Below are 25,083 nucleotides of genomic sequence, written 5' to 3' on the forward strand. Positions count from 1 at the left end.
GTGAGCGCAGCACGTCGCAGGTAGAGCCCAAGTTAGGGTCTGTGGCGTTTAAGTCTCCAGCAGACGGGGCGGCATCGTGTTAGAACGGTTGCTGTTGTCATTGTCCAGTCACTCAGTCACATACGACCCTTTGCGACCCCATGGACTGCACGCCAGGCCTCCCTGTCCTTCACTGTCTCCCAGAGCATGCGCGAACTCATGTCCACTGAGTCGGTGATGCCATCCAACCGTCTCATCCTCTGTCATCCCCTTCTGCTCCTGCCTTCAATATTTCCCAGCATCGGAGTCTTTTCTGATGAGTCGGCTCTTTGCATCAGATGGCCAAAGTATTTAAACAAGAGAAGAAATTTATCTCCCTGTGAACTAGAACATTTGTTTCCGTCGTAACTCCCTTTTAAAATATTTAAATCAGTCACAGGAACTTGATTCTGCATTTCTATCTGGATTCCAGAGCAGATTGTTACTGTATTCTCCGAGTTGCCACCTGTCCATATTCCAAACTTGCATCTCTATGATGTTGATTTAAATCCCCTTTATTCATAAGAATTTGCTGTGACAGGTGGAATTTTGTGGTTGAGTCCTGGGAAGGCCCTGAAGAACTAGTTCAGAGTGATTCGGGAGATTACAGCCCTGAGCCCCGAGACAGTGGAGGGAGGGGTCCTCGAGAAACACGGGGCCTGGCTCTGTGACGCTGTCATGGGGGGAACTGTGTGGGCAGCCGTCGCCATGAACATGCCGATGAAAGGGAGCAGGCTCAGGCTGGCTCCCCATTGCTCTGTTTCATACCGGTGAGACCAGACAGGCGAGCTGTGGCTGCGCACCCCGCCCGCCAGCTCCTCCCCTGGGCTGCTTCACTTCTGAGGATTAAACAGGAGCATGGGGTCTGACTGCAGCAGCGTCATGGGCACGGCTCTCCTGGGGAAGGCGACCTCCTGGGCTTGGCGATCCGTGCTCTCCTCCACCCACCCTGCCGCAGGGTCCATTTCCTTTTGTGCCCGCTGTCTGGGTGTCAGGGTGTCCAATGTGTGGGGTCAGGGGACCCTGGGTGCCCGCTGTCTGGGGTCAGTGCTCCTGCTGTCTGGGGCCTGGTTGCCTGCTATCTGTGGCCAGGGTGTTCAGTGTGTGGGGTCAGGGTGCCCACTGTCTGGGGCCTGGGTGCCCGCTGTCTGGGTGTCAGGGTGTCCAGTGTGTGGGGTCAGGGTGCCCACTGTCTGGGGTCAGTGCTGCAGCTGTCTGTGGCCAGGGTGTCCAGTGCGAGGGGCCAGGGCGCCTGCCGTGTGACAGGTTGGAATTGCTGGAGTTAAGCCCCCAGGAGCATGTTCGTCCAGCACTGTGTGGCCTGGAGGGGAGGAGGGGGAACTTGGAGACCAGGAAGATGCATGTCCATCCCTAAAGGAGTGTTAGGCTCCTGAGGCCTGTGATCATCTCCTCTCTATCTCCTCAGATAGGGGGTTTCTAAGTGTCATCTCGGAAATTATATGAAGTCCAAAAAACACAGAGATGACACATTCTTCCTTGAAGCAGCATCCAGCATGGCAGGAAGACCACCGTCTGTGTACAGCACAGAGATGTGGGTCATCGGCCCCCAGGGCACGTGGCCGAGGTGAGGGGGTTTAGATGCAGCCCGCAGAGGTCAGGGAGGCTCTGCAGAAGGAGCAGGTCTGGCCCTGCAGATAGAGTCTGAATTTTCCAGCGAAGCGACTTGAGGAAGACATTCCCTGCGGAGGAGCTAGGACGAGTGGGCGGCCTCTGTGTTGCTCAGGTGAGAAAGGATCACAAACTCAGCACCTTAAACTAACACAGACGTGTCACTTCCCAGTTCCCGGCCTCCGAAGGCTGCAGCCAAGGCCGCGCTGGGCTGGGCTGTGTCCGGAAGCTCTGAGAGGGTCCACCTCCCGGCTTGCCCAGGAGCTGGCAGATTCAGCTCACGAGGCTGTGGAACTGGACCTTGTTTCCTTCCGAGCTTCTTGGATTCTGGAGGCAGCCAGCATCCCTGGCCACAGCCACCTCCGTCTTCAGAGTCAGCAGCAGGCCGGGTCCTCACACTGCAGACCTCTGACCTCCCCTCCTGCTGTCCCTCTCGCTTCCAGCCAGAGAAGGTTCTCTGCTTTTAAGGGTCCCTGTGATGAGGATGGGTCCACCCAGCGGATATAACGTCTCCCCATTTTTAGATCGATGACCTCAATGACGTCGGCAGAACCCCCGCTGCCATGCGGTGTAGCCTGTTCTCGGGCACCGCTGACTGGGGGTGGACACCTTTGGGGGGCGTCCTTCCCACCCCAGTGGACAGAGGCATCAGCATGTGGATGATGGTAGGAAGTCAAGGGCCCACCCTGGGCTCTGCCGCTTCCTGAGATGGTGGCTCTGGAGGTGGGGTGGGGGAAGGATGGCTGAGGGGGTGTCTCGGGGCCGTGCAGTGAGCCCTGCTCAGGACAGGCCCTGCAGCTCAGGCCGAGGGGTGCAGGGAGGGCAAAAGCCGAAGCCCAGCGTCAGGGGCGGGAGAGCCGGAGGGTTCCTCATGGGGCGCTCCCCGGGGGCGTCCCTGCCTCCATCTCTGAGGAGCTTCTGCTGATAGGAAGGTCAGGCCCCTCTGCCTGTGGCCCCTGGCAGAGGTCGGGGACCATCTGCACGGCTGGCCTAACTCACCGTGTCCACGGGACAGGAACGTTTTCTGGATGTCTACATACAGCTTCGGAAGAGGTGACAGTTTAGTTTCGGTCCCCAGTTTTGCGGGCTGCGGCTGTGACCCACTTTCAGAAGTTGCGTGCGAGCCTTCATTGGCAGGGCGCCCTTTCTGCAGCAGGGCTATTGCCGATGAGCTAGGGCACGCACTGGCCCCGAGAAGTCCACGGCGAGGCTGCCTCGTCCACAGCAGACTCTCCCCGCCTCAGCGTCTCTTGGGTGATGTGCCCTGTACTCTCCCTGCCTGTTCTCCTCGTAGCTGACAAGTAGCTGAGGGTGGAGAGGAGAGTCTTCCGAGCGCTGCCGGGCTGCTGGAGGATGGGGCGGGGAGATAATGGGCAGAGGCGGGGCACGGTGGGATGACCGTCGGAAGCCGGGAGGCTCTGAGGCCTGTGGCAGCCTCACGTGTTCAGCCACCTGAAAGGCTTTCTGGAAAAGGCAGGAGAATCAGGGAATGAGCGAGCAGACCTGGCCTCCCTGGATTCGGCCTCTGAACCCTGCCTGGGGTTCGGCAGCAGAGGAGACATGCTCGGCCAGCTCTGGAGGCTGCTCTCCCAGACGTGCCCAGGGAGCCTCGGGGTCGTAGAGCACACGGAGCCGGGCGCCAGGGCACTGGCCAGGCAGGGGCGACTGCGCTCGAAGCAGAGAGGCCTGGCCAGGCACCTGCAGCCCTAGAGCCAGGCCTGTGGCCAGCCTGGGCAGCCGCGGGCCACTGTGTGATCACGGCCCCTCGCCTCTGAGCCCAGGCGGGCTGCTCCCCGGCGTCTGGGAGCCCCGGACACTGCAGAGCCAGGAGGGCAACCCCAGGACACCACTCGGCGTGCCGGTCAGCACCTGCAGTCTGCACCTCTGGGCGTCTGGTCCCGTGGGTGCTGAGCATCTTACGTGTGGGGTTTTACCGTCAAAATGTGACTCCTCTCGGGAGACCCTCAAGGGATGCTAAATGAGAAAAGCCAGTTCTGCATGGCCAGTACTGTGTGATTCCACGTGTGTAACGTTCTTGAAATGACAGCAGTAAAGAGACGGAGAGCAGTTGAGGGTTACCAGAGATCCCGGTGGGGCATGGGCGGGCGTGGTCACAGAAGGGCAGCATGGAGGGCGGACTCATTCGGCATCTCGACCACGGTGTGGGTGCAGACCGATATGAGCTGCAACAGTGCACGGGACCAAATACATACGCGTGCGCACGTACACGCGCACACGGGAGCACACGGGAGACAGGCAAGACTGGAGGGGTGGGTGCCGAACACGCGAGGTGCCCCCTTCCCTGTGAGCGTCGGGAAACCGAGCAGAGGACGTGGGGGCTCTCTCTATTATCACAGCTGTGTGGGTCTCTCCGGTGATCCCAAAGCAAAATGTGGTCAATCACAGCAGATGCCGATGTTTCAACTTCGATCTTTTCCTTTCCCCTCACCTCCCTGTAGCCAGACAACAGGGGTAGGACTTGACGTCAGCATCCATGATGACTGCGGGGCCCGGGCAGGGTGCAGCCGCCGGGTCGTTACTCTGTCGTCTGTTCCTGCTGCCGGGTGGTTAGTGCTGCTGGCGTCACTACCAACGAAGGAGACGTGGTGGAGTGTGCGTGTGTGAGTGTGCATGTGTGAGTGAGCGTGTGTGAGTGTGCGTGAGTGAGCGTGTGAGTGTGCGTGTGTGTGAGCGTGTGTGAGTGTGTGTGTGCGAGTGAGCGTGTGCGAGTGTGCGTGTGTGTGAGCGTGTGAGTGTGCGTGTGTGAGTGAGCGTGTGTGAGTGTACGTGCGTGAGTGTGCATGTGTGTGAGCATGTGTGAGCGTGTGTGAGTGTGCGTGCGTGAGTGTGCGTGTGTGAGCGTGCGTGCGTGAGTGTGCGTGCGTGAGTGAGCGTGTGTGAGCGTGTGTGTACATGTGTGAGTGAGCGTGAGTGTGCGTGTGTGTGTGTACGTGTGTGAGCGTGTGTGAGTGACCATGTGTGTGTACATGTGTGAGTGAGCGTGTGTGAGTGTGCGTGTGTGTGAGCGTGTGTGAGTGTGTGTGTGCGAGTGAGCATGTGTGAGCGTGTGCAAGTGTGCGTGTGTGTGAGCGTGTGAGTGAGCATGTGTGAGTGTACGTGCGTGAGTGTGCATGTGTGTGAGCATGTGTGAGCGTGTGTGAGTGTGCGTGAGTGTGCGTGTGTGTGTGCGTGCGTGAGTGTGCATGTGTGTGAGCGTGTGTGAGCGTGCGTGCGTGAGTGTGCGTGCGTGAGTGAGCGTGTGTGAGCGTGTGTGTACATGTGTGAGTGAGCGTGTGAGTGCGTGTGTGTGAGTGTACGTGTGTGAGCGTGTGTGAGTGAGCATGTGTGTGTACATGTGTGAGTGAGCGTGTGTGAGTGTGCGTGTGTGTGAGTGTGCGTGTGTGAGTGAGCGTGTGTGAGTGTGCGTGTGTGCGTAGTTGAAGACCAGCCTGCTGACGGGGAATCTGCAGTATTCTTCGAGGCCTGGTCTACACACACGCAGCCAGGGGGAGAGTCTACCCCCATCTGCAGCCATGGCCTCGGCCAGATGGGCTGCTTCCAGCAGGTCATTTCTGCCTGAGTGACGCAGTAATTGCAGGATTGACACCTGCCTGCTTCCAGGGAGGGACTTGCAGCCTTGCCTCCTTCATCATGTCTCTGAAACACTGAAGTTCTCATTTCTCTGTTTCCTCCTTTAGGTCCCCCCCGTTTAAAGATTTAGTCAGTACAGAAGGCAGGCCAAACTATAGTATCCACAGTCACACAATCAAGAGTTGGAAACAAACCTGTCTGGAAGACAGTACCCAGAAATTATCACAAGGAAAGCGAATGACCAGCCGTGGTTATCATGATAATGAAGACACTACTACCTTAATACTCGACAAACTTGGCCATGCCAATATTGCATTCCTGCTAAATAAACCAAGAAAAATACCGCAATTTACTCTCCCAGGAAATTCATGGTTTAATACAACTACTGCTGTTCTGCTGTTCTTCCAGCCGCAGGCGGGCGGGCCGGGTGTCTGGAGATATGCAGGTGGTTGCGTCTCCTTTGCTGCTGAGGATGGATGAGAGGCCCGTTTCCTTTCTTCTCCTAACTATGATTTTACCTTCCACTGAAGTATTAAACCTATGTTTTGGAGAAGAACTGCTAAGACTTTGAAAAATACGTTAATAGGCTGCCCCGTTCCCTGATACAGGCCGGGCACCTGCCTGTGGTGCTTTATTTGACAGATTTCGTGAGTTGTTGTTTAGTTTAGACACTGAAGCAAACTAGCCTATGAAATACTGTACTGTAAATATAAACCTGTATGAACCTCATGGGATAGTCCTTCTAAAATGTGAATTAAGATATTCTATGATTCAGACACATAAACTGGAAAGTAGCCATTGCCCTGAGTAGTAATTTGCTTTCTGAAACCTTGGACTGTAAATTGCCTTTGGACCCTGCTCACTGAATTCTGAGTTTGTGTGCACGATGGTAGGTAGCTAATGAAGTTTTCAAAAATAGTTCTGTAAAAGGAGTTCAAACTCTTTCAGGCTGTAAGGGTCTTCTGAAATATATCTCTTTGGCTTAGGGGCTGTTTTGGTTTTTTTCTTGTTTAAAGAGCCACCCTATTTTACCGTGGAACCCGAGAGTCGGATATTAGCGGAAGTGGAAGAGAGCGTGGACATCGTGTGTGAAGCCATGGGTGAGTGAGGGGAGCTGTGGGGGGGCGGTGCAGGCGAGCCATGGAGGGTGGGGGAGCCACGGGCGGGCACACAGAGGCTGTGGGGGGCGCCTCCACGCGGTGGAGGACCAACAGGGCATCTCCAGGGCAGAGCCATTGTCTGGGCAGCGCTGGCAGGTGGGCTGTGAAGGGGAGAAGGCAGACGCTTCGCCTGGAGCAGAACTCAGCTGCTGGACATGCAACCTTGGAGAAGGCCTTTGATCTTGCTTAGCTTTTGTGTCCTCACCTGCAAAGCAGGGATAAGAATATTTATCCAAAGGAACAGCCAGGAAGCCTTAACGGCATCCGTCCCAACAGAGAAGGGCCAAGTCTTATCCTCCTGACTCCCTTCAGAGGCTCCAACTCCCCCAGAGTGAGCCTCCCAAGACTTGGGGCAGGAAATTCCTTCTCGTCCCCGGGGTGAGGGGGGCTGCTGCCCACGTCCGCTCCGAGGGGAGAGAGATCATTCTAACTTCTTGAATAGGAAATCTTCCTGTTTTTCTGGCCTTTTAGCTTTTGACTGACCTTTCTTCTGTCATGGGGGTGATTTGACCTCTTGCCTTGACCCTTCACTGGCCATTGCTCCTTTTCCACGTCCAGCACACATGTGGTCACACTAGGCCTCCAGCAGGGCCAGGCTTTCTGCGGTGATTTCATAATCAAAACCGCCCAAGTGCCCTGGAGAGGATCAGGGAACGAGAAGGACCTTTGACATTAAGACCTGTGCGTCTTAAGGGTTTCAGCTCTTCTTCTAAGAGCTTGGAGGCTGTTTCCCAACAGTTCTGGGAATCTTCTGGAAAGCACCCCCTCAGGCGCAGAGGCGGGAAGATGGAGGAGACCCTGTTGTAAAGTCACCGCCTGGGCTCTGGTGAGGGCGCTGCTCTCAGATCCCCGGACAGGCCAGATCCAAACCCACATCCCCCAGCTCTTCTTAGCCTGTGCTTAGGCCCGGACCCGAACAGATACGGCTGACCTGCAGGGAGGGAGCGGGGGTGCCCCTCGGTGGCGTGGAAGGTCAGCGTAGACACGGGCGTCCAATCCCCGGCCCTGCATCCACTGAGCCTCCTGCAGAGATGGCTCCAGCCCAGGGGAAGTGGTTCCTCGGGGGCTCCGGCCCCTGCCCCAGCAGCTCCCGGAGCGCTGTGTCCGGCCCCGCTCGGCGCCCTTCTCTGTGACCGGCTCGACCCACAGGGATGGCGCCGGGAGGGGAGAGGAGGGGTCCTGTGAACGTCCCGGGGAAATCTTTTCTTACCTTGGCCCCATTATTCTCACTTCTGTCTAAACACCAGTTTTTTAAGGCCAACAACTCTGTGAAAGTGAAACTATAAAATATTTAGAGTGCTTCTACCTTAGAAACAGCAGTCTGCATACTGCAGGGATAAGATTTCTGTTTATGACAATAAATTGCCCCCAAACAGAACTATTCCTAGTTCCCTGTATACTAACAATTGTTTTTCTATAAATGGCAATGTTAGGCTCTCCCTTTGACAAGAAGATGCTTTTCTTGCACGATTTCTGCAGAGTAAACTGCTTGTTAAGTACAGGCTTATAAGTACATACTGAACAGGTCTTTCAACATTGCGTTGCCGTCATATAATTTACTGCTTTCTTTTAATTTTGACAATGAAACCACAGCAGCATGCGAAGTGGTTATTCTTTATGAAAGCTACGTCGTGTAATTGCTATTATGAGACTTTACATGAAGTGGTTGCTTTTACCTTCAAATGAATTTTTTTTAATTTCCTGATTTAATGAAAAGTGACAGGAAGCATAATGAAGGCAAAGAACAGAATCTGAGAATACATTATCCTGAAATATCCCCCGATATTAGCTTTATTTATTAAAGAAGACGTCTTACACCTACACAGTATCATAAGTGAACAGATCCGAGTGTGCCTTTCAGTGTGAATCGTGTCGAGATGTTTTATTTAAATTCATGTTATATTTAGGGAAGCTGAGGCACAGAAGGACCCAAGATCTAGAAGTAAGTCAGGTGCTTCCGCATTTTTCCAACAACCAGCGCACTGTGCCCGGGAAGCCCAGGACCCTGTCTCGAGTGCCTCGGTCTGTTCCACAGACGGCCTCCCTGGTCCGCCCTCTTGGGTGGCCTGAGCCTTCTCGGCTTCAGGAGGAAGGGGCAGGGAAGCTGTCTTCCCTTTGCCAGATCCCCAAGGATCTAAGGGAACCGAGAGGAGGGCCTGGTGTGTCCCAGACGGCAAAGCCACCAGGGATAGAGCATTTTCATCCGGTCGCCTGGTCACCTGCACTGACTGCACCCATTTGGGGGCCAAGCCACAGAGGTCCTCATGCTCTTGGGCCAAGGAGAGCCCCATCATTTACAACCTAGGGTCTGCCCCGGGGCCTTGTCCACCAAGTACAGCCACCTGGCGAACCCCAACCTCAAGCCTCCTTCCAGGTGGCGAGGCCGTGCGCAGCTCCAGTCTCACTGCTCGGGAGTCTCGGCCTCCCCTGTGACATCACCAAGATGAGGAGGGGGCACCCAGGAGGGGCAGCTGGGCCTTGAGCCTCCATCTGACGCTGGCCCACCTGCTCTTGGGTGCAGGCATGGGAGCATCCCCCCACACCCCGTCATCTCTGCACCAGCCTGGTCTCGGGGCCACGGTGACGTCTCCCGAATCCACAACCTGGACCAGATACACCTTGCATGCTTGCTGCTTGAGGTCGTCCACCAGGCCCCCTGTGCGTGGATCGGTGACTGGCTCATGTGACTGATCAGTGCATGGATCAGCAGCACGTGGATCAGTGACCCCGATTCCTGAGACAGGGTGCTGTAGTCCCAGGCTGTGCGGTGAGCACGCCCCCTGGGCCGGGCGCCAGGAGGAGCTTATGTGCTGATGCGATCGATCTTCACAGTCACCTTCGAGGGGGGACACCACTTCCTTCCCGAGTCCCAGGGAACTGGGAAGAAGAGGGGTTACCTGCCCTGGCCAATGGCACAGCTTGGAGGGGGCACCTGTCTCCCACCCTGGTGACCCTTCCCCAGTCCCCACGAAACAGAGGCAGTCACCGCAGGGCCAGGGGCCTTCCTCCCAGCACTGTCTGAGGTCAGTCACAGCCGTACCCGTAGGACAAGGGCAGGGCCAGACGGTGGGAAGAGCTGGAAGGGTCTGCAGCCCTCTCCCCATCTGCATGGAAGATAAGAACACCACCCGACCAGGCGCTTGGAGGGATGAGGAGATGCCCAGTGAAATACCTTGGAGTCGTTTTGCCTCAGTCCTCACGTGGCAGTTCTTGAAATTTCAAGAGTTTTAAATGCCCAACTGTTTCCACTTCTCCGCAGGGGTCCCTCCTCCCGCCCTCCAGTGGTTTAAGGATGCTGTCTCCATCAACAAGCTCCAGAACCCTCGGTACCAAGTGCTAGCTGGCAGAGGCCTGCGTGTCCAGCAGCTGCATCCAGAGGACTCGGGGATCTTCCAGTGCCTGGCCAGCAATGCGGGTGGGGAGGTCCAGACCCACACCTACCTGGACGTCACCAGTGAGTACTGCCCCCACGCCTCCCAGAGCCTGGCCCCTGGACAGCCCTGAGGCCCCGGCGTCCCTGCCCTTGCCCCACGGATGCTCAGGGAACACGGGTGTCTGTCCAGCCCGAGTGCCCACACCCCGGGCACTTGAACACGCTGCTCTGTTGAGATGTAGAAGCAAAGCCCCCGTCTTTCTGGGCAGAACTGGAAAGACTAAGTGGACAGCTCATGCCTAATCTTCTTCTTTTGATCTTTTTTTTTCACCTGTTTTTCTATATTTATGCTCTATTTTAGTTTTATTGAACAATTATAGTTCTTTCATGAGTTTCTTTTATGATCCCATTAACAGAAATACTTTGGCATTATGAAAAAGTAAGATAAAGGTATCTGTGGGTTTTCTCTTTAATCTCCCATAGTTGTTTTCCCTCTAAAACAAGTAGAGTTTAGTGATTATGGAATTCTCATGCTTGCCCTGTCTGGAAGCAAAATGCTGATGTCTCCGGGTGCGGGGGCCGTTCAGGAAATCAAATCACGGTCAGTGCGTGCATGGCCAGTGGCTCTTGTCAGCGATGACTCGGAAGAGACTGTTGCAATACTGAGATATTCATGCAAGTGTTTTGCTGAACTAGGGGTCACTTCCTCTGACCTTGCCCAGGGTCAAATTTCCCCTCCGTTGTGGAGTCTAGGAAACCAGTATCACTTCAAGCAGTGAAAGTACTATTGGGGTCTTAAGCTGGAGACTGAGCTTTGATCTATTAGAATTGCTTGGGGAGTTCCAGGCGGCATCAGTGGCGAGGAGCCCGTCTGCCAGTGCAGGAGACGACGCAAGAGACACAGGTTTGATCCCTGGGTTGGGAAGATCTCCTGGAGAAGGGAAGGGCAACCCACCCCCCCCCCCGACCAGTGTTCTTGCCTGGAGAATCCCATGGACAAAGGAGCCTGGCGGGCTGTGGTCCATGGGGGTCTCAAAGAATGAGACACGACTGAGTGTCTGAGCACGGAATTACTTAACCCTGTTCTGCAGCAGGGGCCCGGGATGTGCGGGGCAGGGACTGTACAAAGCCAGATGTAACTGCTTTTGGCTTTGAGGGAGGCGGTTTCTGTTGCCCCCACTCACCTCTGCTGTCGTAACCTGGAGACAGCAGAGACAGGTCTGAGCAGACGTGGCTGTTCACAGGAGTTCATTTACAGAAACAGGGGCAGACTGGACTGGGCCCAGGGTGGAGGCTGCAGACCCTGCTCTCATGGGAGGCCCAGGGAAGACTACCTGATCCCACCCAGACCCCGCTCTCATGGGAGGCCCAGGGAAGACCGCCCGATCCCACCCAGGCTCAGCTCTCTCTTCAAAACCTAGCCAGCTCAGCCCAGGTCACAGGGGTCTCAGGAGGATCAGTTTAGAAATTTAAATGAAAGTGCTACTTAACCTGGTTCCCATGACAACTGGAGCATGAACAAATAAATACCTGTAATGATAATACTACGTATCTGTTTTGTAAGTACAGGGCTTTGCAAAGTGGATTAAAAAAAAAAAAAAAAAAAGAGCACTTTTCATGAAATAAAAATATAGTGTGTAAAACAATCAGTATCTATTTATTCATTTAACAAGCATTTACTGAGCACCCATGTCAGTTACTCTGGGCCCATGAGGCTCAGAAACAAAGCTAAGATTCTTTTCTGAGGTCCTTAGAATCTGTTTATTTTAATGTTCAAAATGGATCCTAGGAAGTGTCAAAATGTCATCTCTTGGGTGATATTTAATATTCAGAAATTAGATATTTCTATTTTTTTTTTAAGTAATGAAAGCAGCTTGTTTGATTTCTATAAATAAATGTCCGTCTTTTTTTTACTGTTCATCTGAAAGCTCTGTGGTTCAGTGGTAAAGAACCCACCTGCCAAAGCAGGAGATGTAAGAGACGTGGGGGGGTTGATCCCTGGGTCGGGAAGATCCCCTGGAGGAGGGCCTGGCTCTCCCCTCTGGTATTCTTGCCTGGAGAGTCCCATGGACAGAGGAGGCTGGTGGGCTACAGTCCACGGGGTCGCAAAAGGGTCGGATGCGACTGAAGCGGCTGCGCATGCACGCAGCCCTCCTGCTCTGCCCGCTCGTGCAGGTGCAGGGCTAGAGGCGGTCCCGAAGGGCTCCCATCTGTCACCGCTGCAGCGCTGTCTGTGGCTAGTTCTGTAAACACCCGGGCAGATGCCTCCTCCAGGCGGGCCTGAGCGTTCCCGTCTCACTGTCCGCACCCTCTGCCTAGATGTGGCCCCAGCCTTCACCCAGCTCCCGGTGGACACCACGGTGACCGACGGGATGACAGCCGTGCTCAGGTGTGAGGTGTCCGGGGCCCCCAGGCCGGCCATCGTGTGGAGCAGAGGTAGGCGGCTCGCACCTGCCTCAGGAGGCGAACCCGGCGGGGCAGGGCTACCTCTGTTACTCCCATTCACCGTCCATTCTGTGAGGAGGAAGATCCTGGGGAGCCAGATGGGCGAGACCCCATCGGAGCTCACCGTCCGAAGAGGAGGCCCATTGCCCTACCACGCGCGGGCAGCTCTTTCCTCCTCAGGGGCCTCCGTCAGTGCCTTGGGCCAGGCGGCCCCTTAAATTAGGGCGTCCGGTTTCAGCCCCTTTGTGAAGGAGGGTGGTCACAGCTAGGAGTATGTACTTTGTTACTTTAAGCAAGCTGCGTCCAGCACAGGACTACCTGCGTCCTCGGCAGCTGGACGTGTGCGACACTCAGTCTGACTCTGTTTCCGTTCCTGTGAAGTGTGGAGTCACGTCTCAAGCTCACTGCAGCACCACCCCGCCCCCGCCCAGCCCCATCAACACCTTAGGCACCCCTGCCACTGAATGAATGGCACACGCGGTCCATCCTTGACAAGCCCCAGCTGAGTTGGGCTCCTCCCCATAGATCATGCTTGGTGGACTGTATCCGGGTGAAACCTCAAAACTTGCACTTTTTTCTCACCCAGACAAGCCCTTGGTGGCTTCCCAACTCTCGAAGGGGCCTCAGCTTACAGACACAACGGTCTGGGAAGCTACGATTAATCGGAAAGAGGAGGGGATTCTTTCATTTTAGATATTTTCTTCTTGTCTTTCCTGATTCAGAATGTAATAATAGCCTTAGATAGAAAATTTATGTACAGAAAACTCAAAATCCGCCACTCAGAGGAAGCCATTACGTTTATGGATTGCAATTTTTTTAAACTTTTTACTTTGTGTTGAAATTTACCCAATTCACAGTGTTGTGATAGCTTCAGGTGAACTCTGAGGGCTTTGGCCAAATGTATACTTGTATCCACTCTCCCCCCAAACTCCCCTCCCATCCAGGCTGCCACGTGAGGCTGAGCAGGGTTCCATGTGCTAGACGGTAGAAAGACAGCAGGGTGTACGTGTCCATTCGTGGCTCATGGTTTTCTTAACCGAGTCTCAGCGTTGGAAGTTAGGGTGTTCTTGGCTTCCGTTATCCTAATGACTGCTAAAGCAAACTGCTTTGGTTACTTCCGTGCGTATAGTTTCCACTGTTCCGATTATTTCCTCGTTTATCTTCCCGGCTGCAGCCGCAGCATTGCGTCTCCTTGAACGTTACGGTTCTCACGTTCCTGTTTCCTCTGTCGTCCGCAGGAAGCCATATTCTGGCCAGCGGCTCTGTGCGGATCCCCCGGTTCATGCTCCTGGAATCTGGGGGTCTGCAGATCACCCCTGTCTTCATCCAGGATGCGGGCAACTACACCTGCCACACAGCCAACTCAGAGGGCTCCCTGAACGCGTCCGCCACGCTCACCGTGTGGAGTAAGGACCACGGCCCACGTGGAACGACCTGTTAATAATGGTTTAATCAGCACATTGTCTGTGCTTGGGGATGTCAATATGCCCTTGGACTCCCTAATCTAATCAAAGGAGAATCATCATTTTTACAACTAATTTAGAGAAATCTGTTGAGCAATTAGTTTTTTTCAGCTTCTAAAAGACTAATTAGAAAACATATTCAAAGATTTAATGGGGACATTTCAGGAGAGAGAAAAGGTTAACTTTTTAAAGTCAGTAGAGTAGGGGTATTATGCCAAACTAGTTCAAAGAACAAAACTGAGAAGTTGGCTAATTTTATACAAATCACATGAGAAGAGTAGATCAAGACTTAAAATCCAAGGGGAAGTATTTTTCCCACACTGTAATTATAACCAAATAAAACCCTCCCCATATATTAAGTATGGATGTTTCCTATGTGTAGGAGTGAACTATAACATGGGTTTCTGAAATGCAGAATAAATTGTTTTCCAGAACCTAGGGTTTGGATTACCAAGTATTCAGCTTCCCCGGCTGATTAACTTTTCCCTCTCTGCTTCTTCTGTATCCATATCACTACAACATTATTGTCCAAAACAGCCAGAAACAGTGCTCATGAATAGATTTTGCTAAAGCCATCTATATGAGGAGAGAAACTTTTAACTGCATGAGTGAATAATTTGTTAAAATAACTTCCTTGAAGAAAAACTAAAAAAAAAAAAAGCACTTGTGCCTTATTTCATATCTGGTTTACATTTCTATGATATAGTTGGTATCCACTCTGATAAATGACCCTTCCTAATTTATTAGGTTTTCTAAAGATATCACTAGTTTTTTTTTAAAACCATGAGTACAGTGCCCGCCCCCCCCCCCTTATTGTTAAATATTTACTAGAAAAGAGATTTTGTTCCATGGGATAACCTAATGTGTCAACCATGTCTGATTCATCCAGCATCCCTGGAAATTAACCGTAAATGTAAACGCTTGTGGAAAACTGATATCTGCATCTCTGTAGGTCATTCACCAGAGCATATTGTGGGTCTGCTAAGATGCAAAATTGTAGTAACACAAGAATGGCTGGCACAGCCCTGCGTGGCCTGGGGTTTTCTCAGGTACTCCGGCTCTGTCTGTCCCAGTGGGAGCAAACAGCAGCACCCCTTTCATAGGCAGGAAAACCGAGCTCCGAGCAGAGGTGTTTCTCTGGATGCTCCACGGGTGAGCAGTCAGCAGGGACCCAGCCTCCTGACCTAGGCTCCGGGCTCCTTCCAGCCTCAGAGCAGCACCCGCCTCCAGGGTGTGCGGCGTGGGGACACACAGGGCGGGGCTGTGGAGTGCCGGCGGATGTTCAGGCCCGCACAGAGCACCAGGTCCCCTGCGCCCCGGACTATCGGGCAAGAGACCCTGCAGGGCCAAGCACCGGTTTCCCCTCCTGGTCACTGGGAGAACCACAGCCCTCGCGAGACTGTTGTAAGGATTCAGTAAACCCATAAATGAAAGCGCTTTGCAAAGCCATGAGGTGCAGTGTGGACCTTACCAGAATGTTGATCCTCTTAGGTAAGAATCCAGATTCTTCCTCAGAGCGTAGAGCCTGGTAGACACCTGCCTGTGATCTTGCTTCCCATTTCCTTCTGGAGTGTTCTGAGGTCGGGGCATGACCAGGGTCGGGGGGTTGGGTGGGTGGGAGGCCTGCCTGCCTGCCTCCCCGAGATGCAGACGGGCTTGCTCTCAATTCCCCGAGCGTCTCTGATCACTTCCGTTTACACTCGTTTTGCGGAGAGAGGAAGCGAGGTTGGGCTGTCAGATGACCGGCTCAATCCCCCCGCCCCCCGAAGCAGGAAGCTCTCAGCCTCGGGGTCCCGTCTGAGCTGCAGCCTGTGTCTTTGCAGATCGAACGTACATCGTGACCCCTCCGGAGGACCGCGTGGTGATCAAGGGGACCACGGCCACGCTGCACTGCGGAGCCACCCACGACCCCCGCATCTCTCTCCGGTCAGTTCCGTCAGTTACAGCATTAACATTCCGTGAGCTGGGGCCCTGAGGTAGAGACAAGAGGGGAGAATCTCGGGAGCTTTGATTTCAGCCACAGGTCCCTGATTACAGCCTCTTACAGTCCCGGGCCCCTTCATTAATCACACAGACCCCATCTTCCACTCCAGCCTTATGTATTATTTACAGTGAGCTGTGTTGCACTTCATGACTTCAATACAGCGTTTCATGATTTTTCTGCCAAGGTTAATACACTATCTGTAAAACATGCTTGTCAGAGGTTGATACTTAATGAGAGAAAAATCCAGAGAGATCGAATGGGATTTCAGCAGTGTTTGTGCTGGGGCCTGGCTGGACCCGAGGGGTCTGCTCTACCGCAAAGACAGCTCCTGTGTATCAGCCAGAGAGTGAGTGCCACGTGGGGGAAGGCCCCGCAGTGATCAACTCGCTTAGAGGAAAACACATGGAACGAGGGGAACCGGAGGATGTGAAGACCCGCTCAGGGGACGGTGACCCCGCCCCGCCTTTGTCTGACTCAGCCTGGAAGGTCGTGATGAAGAACCTGACTGTCCAGGTAGACACGGGGCAGCAGACACAGGTGGCTGTCGACCACGAGCTTCTTCCCAAAGAGCCGCCACTTTCAGAAGGGTTTTTAATTTTCAGAACCAGCCTTGAGCATGCATCTAGAAAGAGGACATGGTCATCCTTGCGTTTCCACTCTGGCCTCAGCCCCAAAGGCGTGCAGTTAGCCCCGACAAACCGAGGCGTCCTCCTGCGTCCTCACATTCCACTCTGAGCAGAGGGAGAGGGCGGTGGGCACACAGACGCGTCACTACCCGGATGTGGAGCCCCGGCTGTTTCCTCTCTTCTTGGGCAGCTCCTGGACAGACTGAGAACTGTATTTCTGTCTGCCTCTCTGGAGTTCCCCAGAGCTCAGAAATCAGGTTTGCCTTCCTTCCAAGAATGTTGAGTGCAAAGCAAACACATGAAAGCCAATGAGCTAGAAGATTACCTAGAGAATTCTTGGATCCCAGAGAATTCATTCATTTCTAAAGGACTTGGGAGTGTCACCCAACAAAGGACAAACATATTTTCTGCTGCCCTAAGGCCTCGAGAAAAAACCCTCTGATCTGTGTGGTTTCCTCGTAACTTCTTATGTGTGGTTAAACAGAGTCGGAGCTCACTTCCTGAGAAGTGATTAAGTTGCTCACTCTGGGCACCCCCGCCTGGACACCGGGAGGGCCGCTGGCCCTGAGCTCCCAGAGTGAGCAGCGATTCCCCTCCTTCCCACAGGGGCAGTCCCGCTCTGTCTGCGGGTGATGCCAGACGAGCTGTGCGTCGGCACCTGAGCTCTGCGCACATCAAGCCTTTAAAGAGCTGGGCGCGGTTTGGAAATCCGGCCCAGGGTTTGGGAGCAGAGAGCCAGCACTGTGGTCCCAGTGACCAGGGAGGGGCCCGGCCCACCCACAGCCCCAGGCTGGCGGGCTCCTAGTGGCGTCTGCATGTGAAAAGAAAAGCGTGCTAAAGTCCTAAGAAATGAAAAGAGAAGGGCGTGCAGTTTCAAGGACGGAATGACTGGGTTTTAAGAAAGCGTGTTGACCGGGTCTGATGCGTTTTCTTCAGGAATTGGGGAATTCCGCCCTGGGGACTTTTACGCAGCCCTGCCCCTATCCAGCCACACTCTGGCCTCCAGGATGTTCCTCAGCAGGGGCGGGGGTGGGGGGGGCAGATGTAGTGGTGACAGGTGTGACCACGACCCCTCAGACTGCCCGACCCGATCCCCAGGACTGAGCAACGTCCGCCCTGTCTTCAGTGTCCGGCTTTTAACTTCAGCATCTGCCTCTGTGTTGTGACCAAGACCTTAGGTTGCTTTCCTTTTTTTAAGGTATAATTCCCACGTTAGGTACCACCCTTTAGAGAGCACATTTCAGTGGTTCTTACTATTTACTACAATATATTCACAAAGTCATGCTGCCCAGGGGGCTCTGGTGGTAAAGAACCCGCCTGCCGATGCAGGAGACCTAAGAGACGCAAGTTTGATCCCTGGGTCGGGAAGATTCCCCTGGAGGAGGGCATCGCCACCCACTCCAGTATTCTTGCCTGAAGAATCCCATGGACAGAGGAGCCTGGTGGGCTGCAGTCCGCGGGGTCGCAAGGACTTGGACACAACTGAAGCAGCATAGCCCACACGCATGTTCACAAAGTCATCAATGGCTTGCTTTTTAACAGAGGGGTAAGGTCAGCGGCCGGGGTCCTCACTCAGGCCTCTCTGCTTGGCCCACAGCTACGTGTGGAAGAAGGACAACGTGGTCATCGCCCCGTCCAGCAGCTCCAGGGTCGTGGTGGAGAAAGACGGGTCCCTCCTCATCAGCCAGACGTGGTCGGGCGACATCGGGGACTACACATGCGGGGTGATCTCCGAGGGCGGGAACGACTCCAGGACGGCACGCCTGGAGGTGATGTGAGTACCGCGCCCGCCTGGCGCTGGGTCACTGCTCCTCCATGCGTGGTCACACGGCGGTGGGTCGCACAACAGGGATCAGAGGCCGCCGCCCTGGGCCGCAGGCAGGCACACTTGCAGGGCTGGGGGTTTGGTAATCGCCTTGGGCCTCAGACACGCACACTTACAGGGTGGGGGTCAGTAACCTTAAAGTCGGATCATGTCTGCCCTCAGCTTGGCCAGTTCACGATCGCTTTTCCTCCTCGATGATTCCCTCTGACCCTGCGTCCTGATGGACTGTTTACCCCGCCTTTCCACGTGATGCCCGTCAGAACCTCCAGCCAGTAAGGGATTGCAGGCCGGCCCAGTGCCCCTGAGAGCCCCCTACTCTCTGAGGGGAGGCACACACCTCCCACCAGAACTCACGGATGTGGCAAGCAGCCGCCCATCCCACCTGCCTGGCCTTCCGGGGTGGGGAGCTGTGGGGGCCACACTCGCCTCCCACAGCCCCTCTCCTCACAGGCAGGAAGCTGAAGGGCCTGCTGACCAGGTCATCTTTGCAGCGTATATTTGTTGTTATTCAGTCGATAAGTCGTGTCTGACTCTTTGTGACCCCATGGCCTGCAGCACGCCAGGCTCCTCTGTCCACTCCCTCCCAGAGTTTGCTCAGATCCACGTCCATTGGGTCAGTGATGCTGGTTAACCACCTCACCCTCTGTCTCCCCCTTCTCTCTCCCCTGGAGTGGAGGATGACACAGCTCTGCGTTTTTGAGGCCTGGCCATGTTTGGCATACCTGGAGCGCTCAGTAAACGCACATTGGTAGGTTGAATGAATGTGTCCAATAGTCCTCCCAGCCAGTCTGCTCAGGGCTCTGGCCTTCCTTCAGGTGTGTACACGCCCAGGCCCCCCACCACTTGAGGGTGCCCGCCCTGCTCAGCCCTGGTCCCCTGTCTTCCTTCCCCCATCCACAGCTCACAGAAAGGCCTTCCTAAAAATTGTTGATGATTCTGGCGTCCACGACCCGTAAATCCACGTGACGCACCGTGCTATTCACAGGTAAACTACCTTTGAGAACTCTCAGATCACCCGTCATTGGTGCCAAATAAGTAAGCGTTAGCGTTTCATAAAGATGCTGTCAGCAGAAGCCAGACTGCAGCTTCCAGCGCAGCGCGTTCTCTCTCTTCCGCAGTTTTTTGTTCTGCTGATTTACGTATCTTCCCTACCATTTGCTTATTTGATTTCCTTTAAGTAAAATGCATTTTTTTCAGCAAATGTTGCTCTATCTATAAAATAATGGGCTTTCTGTAATGGGAAAACACCTCATCTCCAAATACAGAAATACTGCAGATTCGTGATTCAAACCAATTTAGGAGCGACTGGTGGCAGAGCTGATTTGAGAGACAGCGGTCCTTGTGCATTGTCGGAGTAATAAGCTCTCAGTTCTTCCAAATCGGAATGAATGGGGAAGGTTGTAGGTTAGAGCGCGTGTATCTTTAGATGCAATAAGGTCCTAACTCTAGGACGTCGGCAATGACAACAGTGATGATAATAGCCGTAACTCAGGATTGCGGGGCGTTCGAGCTTCTCAGAGAACTTGCAAATCCAGCGCGTTAACGTCTCCCGGATTCGCACGGATGACAGCAACCACAGTCTCCTGTTGCGGGGGTGACTGAGAGCTGCTCACAGCTAAATAGTGTCCTTCAGAAGAGCCTGAAAGCGTGCTTCCCAGCCTCCCCACTCGAGTTAAAAGCCACTTGGTTAAATATAGAAATTAGGAGCGTTACAAGGGGGCTTCTCAGGAGCAGGCCAGCCGCTGGCAGCTCTCCTGTGGGCTTGCTTCATAGTTGGCGCCCTGGGGCGTCTGCTCTGTGTCAGCCAGGGGGGCAGGGGGGCTAGGGGACCCTGGTGGGGGGAGAAGCCACGATCGCACCAGGGCCACTGGCCACCCCCGAGTGACACTGGCCTGGGGGCCCCTCCCCAGCTCCCATGCTGCAGCCTCGGTTTTCTCACCTGTGAACAGGGCGCATTGTTGTTTACCTTGAAGGATGGTGGTGAAATTTGAATGGACTGGCCAGGAGCCCCACTCAGGGGGGACAGTCAGTCCCAGCTCTTACTATTCCTCACCATCTCATAAAAAAAATACTCCTGTTTTCATCAACAGCACCCCACACACACACTGGGCCCAAGAGGTGTCTCTCTTTCACCCTACTTTATTTCTGCCTGAGGTCTGTGACCCTTGGACGCACCAGGTATGTCTGTCTGCCATGGAGGCCTTGGTGCCTGGAACAGGTGGCCCATCAGTGTCTGAGGAAGCCCTGCTCCACTTAGCAGATGGAGACAGGTTTGTGTATTTGGTGCCACCAAGGAGGATTAATTTCAGAGGGGTCTGCCTCACCCCCTCCCAGAGAGGAGCTGCTGCTGCTGCTAAGTCGCTTCAGTCGTGTCCGACTCTGTGCGACCCCATAGACGGCAGCCCACCAGGCTCCCCCTTCCCTGGGATTCTCCAGGCAAGAACACTGGAGTGGGTTGCCATTTCCTTCTCCAATGCATGAAAGTGAACAGTGAAAGTGAAGTCGCTCAGTTGTGTCCGACCCTCAGCGACCCCATGGACTGCAGCCTTCCAGGCTCCTCCATCCATGGGATTTTCCAGGCCAGAGGACTGGAGTGGGGGGCCATTGCCTTCTCCGCCCGGAGAGGAGAGGTCTCTGCATTTCCAGAGGGTCTCACGGCGCATCTGACCAGTTAACAACACGCAGTCTTGGTTACGCTGGCTACCGGTCATGGTAGTTCCATCTGTCCTACCAGTTTGCTGGGGCCTTACAGGACGAAACTGGGTCTGGGGTGGCTGCAGACCCCCGAAGCTTCTTGCTGTATTGAGCATCCCAGAGGGACCAGACGCCAAGGCTCTGTGGGTTGACTGTTAATCATTTAAAAACCCAACTAGCACTGCGTCTTTCCTTCTGAGACCAGAGACTAATTCCTCTGAGCCAGAGTACAGAGGAAAGCCTCATTTACGGAGCGACTGGAGACACGGCCCCGAGGCAGCGGGAGAGGTTTCCTTCACTAGAACCACTTCTGACAAGGCCGTAATACAGAGCAAACAATTTAGTGCCATTTCTCAAGAGCTATCGAGCCCCCACTGCCTTCATCCGCAGAGTGAACTCAGAGAAGATGGGTTTGACCGAGGCCGTCGTTTGTCTGCTCAAGGGGCAGGGCTTTTCTATAGAAGAATGCTCATTGGGCCCTCTCCCTCCCGGGCAGCCCCCCGCGGGCGCCTCTTCACCATCCGCTTCCTCTCGGGTCTCTTCCCCAGCTGGTTTTTCCCAAACACACCTCGCCGCCTCGCCTGCCTGCACAGGCCTGGCTGGGTGGTTGGTAATTTCTGCCATTACGCGGCCTAGTTCCCCCGATGGCAAGTTCTCTTCACACCGCCTGGTGACTCAGCACGGGCTTCGCCCCCGCGTCCTCGGATGCGTTTCGTTCGTCACCCCGTCTGCACACCAGGGTCGGCGAGTCCCCCTGCTGGTCGTGTACCTCCCTTCACGCTGGCAGAGACGTGCTGAGACACCCTCTCCTGCTCTCAGATAAGATCCTCCGAAACGGATTCAGAGTATCGGAAAGCCTCATTTGTCGGCCATGGATGGGTTAGATGAATATTTCACCAGGCTTAATTTTGCAGATAACCGAAACGTATCATTTAAAGAAATAGTGTACATTTCCAATGTATATTAAAGAGTTCTCTGCATTGTGAGACCGGTAATACTGAAACCAGAGATATGCCAGAGAGGAATTCCGAATGGGGAGAGGCTGCAACCAGAAGAAAAAAAGAAATCTGAATTTCCTTCCGACTCAGAGTCCTGTGATGTATGTAAAAACGGCACTTTGCATCGGCCGTCCTCCGGGGGTGACCGTGGACTTGGGTGGCGATGGACGAGGGCTCGTTCTCTCCAGCCGCGTCCCAGACAGCGACGTCCTTGGGCACTGCTGGCTCTAAATCTCGGTACCGGTGCTAAATGTCTCAAGGCTACTTTGCCTTTTAAGTTCCTAAGTCTCCGCAGTCTCTCTAGAATTCTCCGCTCACCCGTCCACCACAGGCTCGGTCGCTGCCGTTCGATGTGCCCCCCGCCCGCAGGCCCTGTGCGCTTCCCCTCGGTGGCCGTTCAGGGGCCAGGAGGCAGGACCCCAGACCCGCGCCCCAGGTGGGATGAACGGACCAGGGCCTTGTCCGAGCTGGCTCCAGGGCTTCCTGAGTGGACACCTGGATGGGAGGCTGCCTGGAGTGACCAGCAGATGCGGCGTGGTGAGCAGCCCTCCGCCTTGCCAGCCTCCAGCCCTGGAAGAGCCACCCGCTCACCCACCAGATGGGTTGCCGCTAAGTGCACTCTGGTTAGGCTGAGAGGCACGATCTGGCTCTGAGCGCAGACCCGGGGTCTTCCCGGCTGTGGGAACGTTAGGCTCGGACCCCTCGCAACCCCCCGGGATAGGGTGTGCAGAGACGCTCTGGGCCACGGCCAACTCTCCTCTTATGCAGAAGGAGCCGGTCCCTTCCCGCCGCCCCCTGTCCTGTCCGTCCCTCCTTGGGGACAGGAGGACCACTCTGCGAGGCTGGCCCCAGGGCCGCTGTGCGCTCCTCCTCCGGCTGCCGTGTCTTCCCCGACCCCACCCACGTCAGCCCCGGCTGCCTGCCTCCTCTGACCACTGACCAGGCTTGCCGCACGTCTCTTCTCCCTCCTGACGGTTACACAGAGCATCCTCCGACAGTTTGTCGCCAGGACCCTTTCTAAGGAACTGCCCTCGGGGTCCCAGTTCCAGCCCCGGAAAGCTAGCGTCACACCAACAGCCAGAAGTTCTGGACCCGGGCCTCTCTCACTCGCCTCCCTCCACGATGCACTGCAAGCCCTGCGTTCCCCCGCTGCAACCTCATGGTGCCCCTAGTCCTGCCTGTGCCCCCAGCGGCCACTGCCCGCCTGGTCCTCCGTCTTCACCCCCGATGCGCTCGTCCTCAGCCCCCGCCTCCCCCGCAGGGCACTGCCTCTCAGCTGCTGTCCCCGTTGTGGCTCCCCAGCTGGGCACTCTGGGCAGCCAGGGCCAGGGCCGTCTTCTGGCTGTGTCCACACCTGGGAGGGCAGGCTGGAGAGGGCTTTGTTCTTCCCTCCGCCCCCGCGGGATCAGCGCACCCACCCTCCCCACGTCCCCCGTGTGCCGCTCAGCTCCAGGCGTCGGTGACTCGGGGTGGACGAGGCTGCCTGGCGGAGGACGAGGGCCCGTCATCCAGCACGCGGCCTGGCCCTGCTCTGTGGACATCATGACATTTGTCCAGCTGGAAAGTCTATCAATTACAGAGGGAGTCGAGGTAGGCGTGATGAGTTCTGCTCGTCGAGTCAGGGGCGAGGGGGCGCAGAGGGTCCCCACAGAGGGGAGACTGAACTCTGGAGGCTGGGCGAGTGGTGAGTTATGGGCTTGGTCCCCCTGGGCAGCGCTGTGCTCGCAGGAGAGTACCTGGGGGGCAGAGATGGCTGAGCCGGGAAGGGGTGCTGCTGAGGGCAGGGGAGCGGCGTGACCCCTGGCAGAGCGCAGGGCTCCAGGCAGTCTGATCCTCACGACTCCAGGAGTGCTGGTGTTGTGGACAGAGCAGAGGGGCCCCTTTCCTGATTTAAAACTCAGTTCACAATTAAAGAGAAAACAGGACGACATTTCAGGCCCGAGTTCATCCTTCATGGTACTGATTTAAAGTCGCGGTCTACGTGAGAAATATTAGTTTGTTTATAAACCGCATTGGTGGGTTAGAGAGAGCTGTGTTTCTTAGGTAGCTGCAGGCACATAACAGCTTAATAAATTTCCAAGGGTAATGAGTACACTTTTTAAATTAAAAATATCAAGTATAATTATGGCTTTCTGTGCTGGCCTGTGTGGGTCAGCAGTAATTGATGTGTAAGAGAGACCAGAGCTAGCTGGTGGGTGAAACAGGTCACACCCAGCGTCCCCTTTCCAGCCCCCTCCCCTCTCCAGCAGGAGGAAAAGCCAGTTCTAAGGTCCAAAACGCAGGGCCCTGCCCTGGGGCCCAAGGGGCAAAGGTTAAACACGGGCCTGGCAGCTCGGGGGTGCAAGGTCTCAGCACCATTGGTGGCAGAAACCACGCAGCTGGGTTTTGAAGCTTCATCATCAGTAAATCCCAATGAAGACGCGTTCTGCTTGTAGCTTCTTTCCAGAGTTTGTCTGCTTTGTTTCCGCTTTGTATCCTTGCTGATGGGTTGCTTACTGTTTCCATGGGTTTTCAGTTAGCGTTTTCACCGCAGTTGCCTTTCAATGCCTCTCCCGAATCTCCATTGCCCAACAGAACCAGGGCAACAGTATAACTGCCCAAGCCCAGTCATGAGACGGCCACGCTGTCCAAGGAGACATACGGGCATCGTGGCTGGTGACTCCAAACAGCTGGTGTGGGGAGCTTCCACAGTTGACCCTGTTTCTCGGGCCTCTTCCTCTCACGTGGCTTGCTGTGTTCCCATTAACAGCGTCTCACTGCAGAAGCAAATTGGTGACCAAGTTTTCTCAATCAAACCATCTACTGTATGAAATGGGCACTCCCCACTCGATTTAAGTGAGAGTCATTAGCTGTTTAATCCCTACCAGAGGGATTAAATCAAATTACGTTTGGAAAATAAAACACATTGTGAATGGTGATGGTTTTTGTTTTTTTTGAGGAGGGAGGGCAGCGAGTCATTAGTGTTTGCATTCGGGGCCTGCTTGTTGTTTTCCATTTTCCAAACATCACACCCCAGGACCTGGCAGTGTGAGAGCCAGAAGGTTATCACACAATTCTGATATGTGGTTCTTTTTTTTTTCTTTCTTTCTTCCTTTGTATCCAAGTGAGCTGCCTCATTCACCCCAGAACCTCGTGGCCAGCCTGAACCCTGCACACAGCCATGCCGTGGTGCTCTCCTGGGTCCGACCCTTCGACGGGAACAGCCCTGTTCTTTACTACATCGTGGAGCTGTCCGAGAATAGTAAGTAGCGACGCGGTGGTGTCACCGTGGGCAATG

At 54.8% G+C, this 25,083-nt stretch overlaps 1 protein-coding gene across 1 annotated transcript in view; it reads left to right on the plus strand.

Moving 5' to 3' along the window:
- SDK1 (sidekick cell adhesion molecule 1) overlaps positions 1-25,083 on the plus strand; it is a 723,652-nt gene that overhangs the window by 542,449 nt on the left and 156,120 nt on the right. The window contains exons 8-14 of the mRNA XM_052636011.1: positions 6,255-6,338; positions 9,658-9,852; positions 12,091-12,207; positions 13,455-13,622; positions 15,503-15,605; positions 17,887-18,063; positions 24,911-25,047. Coding sequence (XP_052491971.1) covers positions 6,255-6,338; positions 9,658-9,852; positions 12,091-12,207; positions 13,455-13,622; positions 15,503-15,605; positions 17,887-18,063; positions 24,911-25,047 — 981 coding nt within the window. The remainder of the gene's footprint in view (positions 1-6,254; positions 6,339-9,657; positions 9,853-12,090; positions 12,208-13,454; positions 13,623-15,502; positions 15,606-17,886; positions 18,064-24,910; positions 25,048-25,083) is intronic.

Source organism: Budorcas taxicolor, chromosome 2, assembly GCF_023091745.1.
Source record: "Budorcas taxicolor isolate Tak-1 chromosome 2, Takin1.1, whole genome shotgun sequence".
Taxonomy (NCBI): domain Eukaryota; kingdom Metazoa; phylum Chordata; class Mammalia; order Artiodactyla; family Bovidae; genus Budorcas; species Budorcas taxicolor.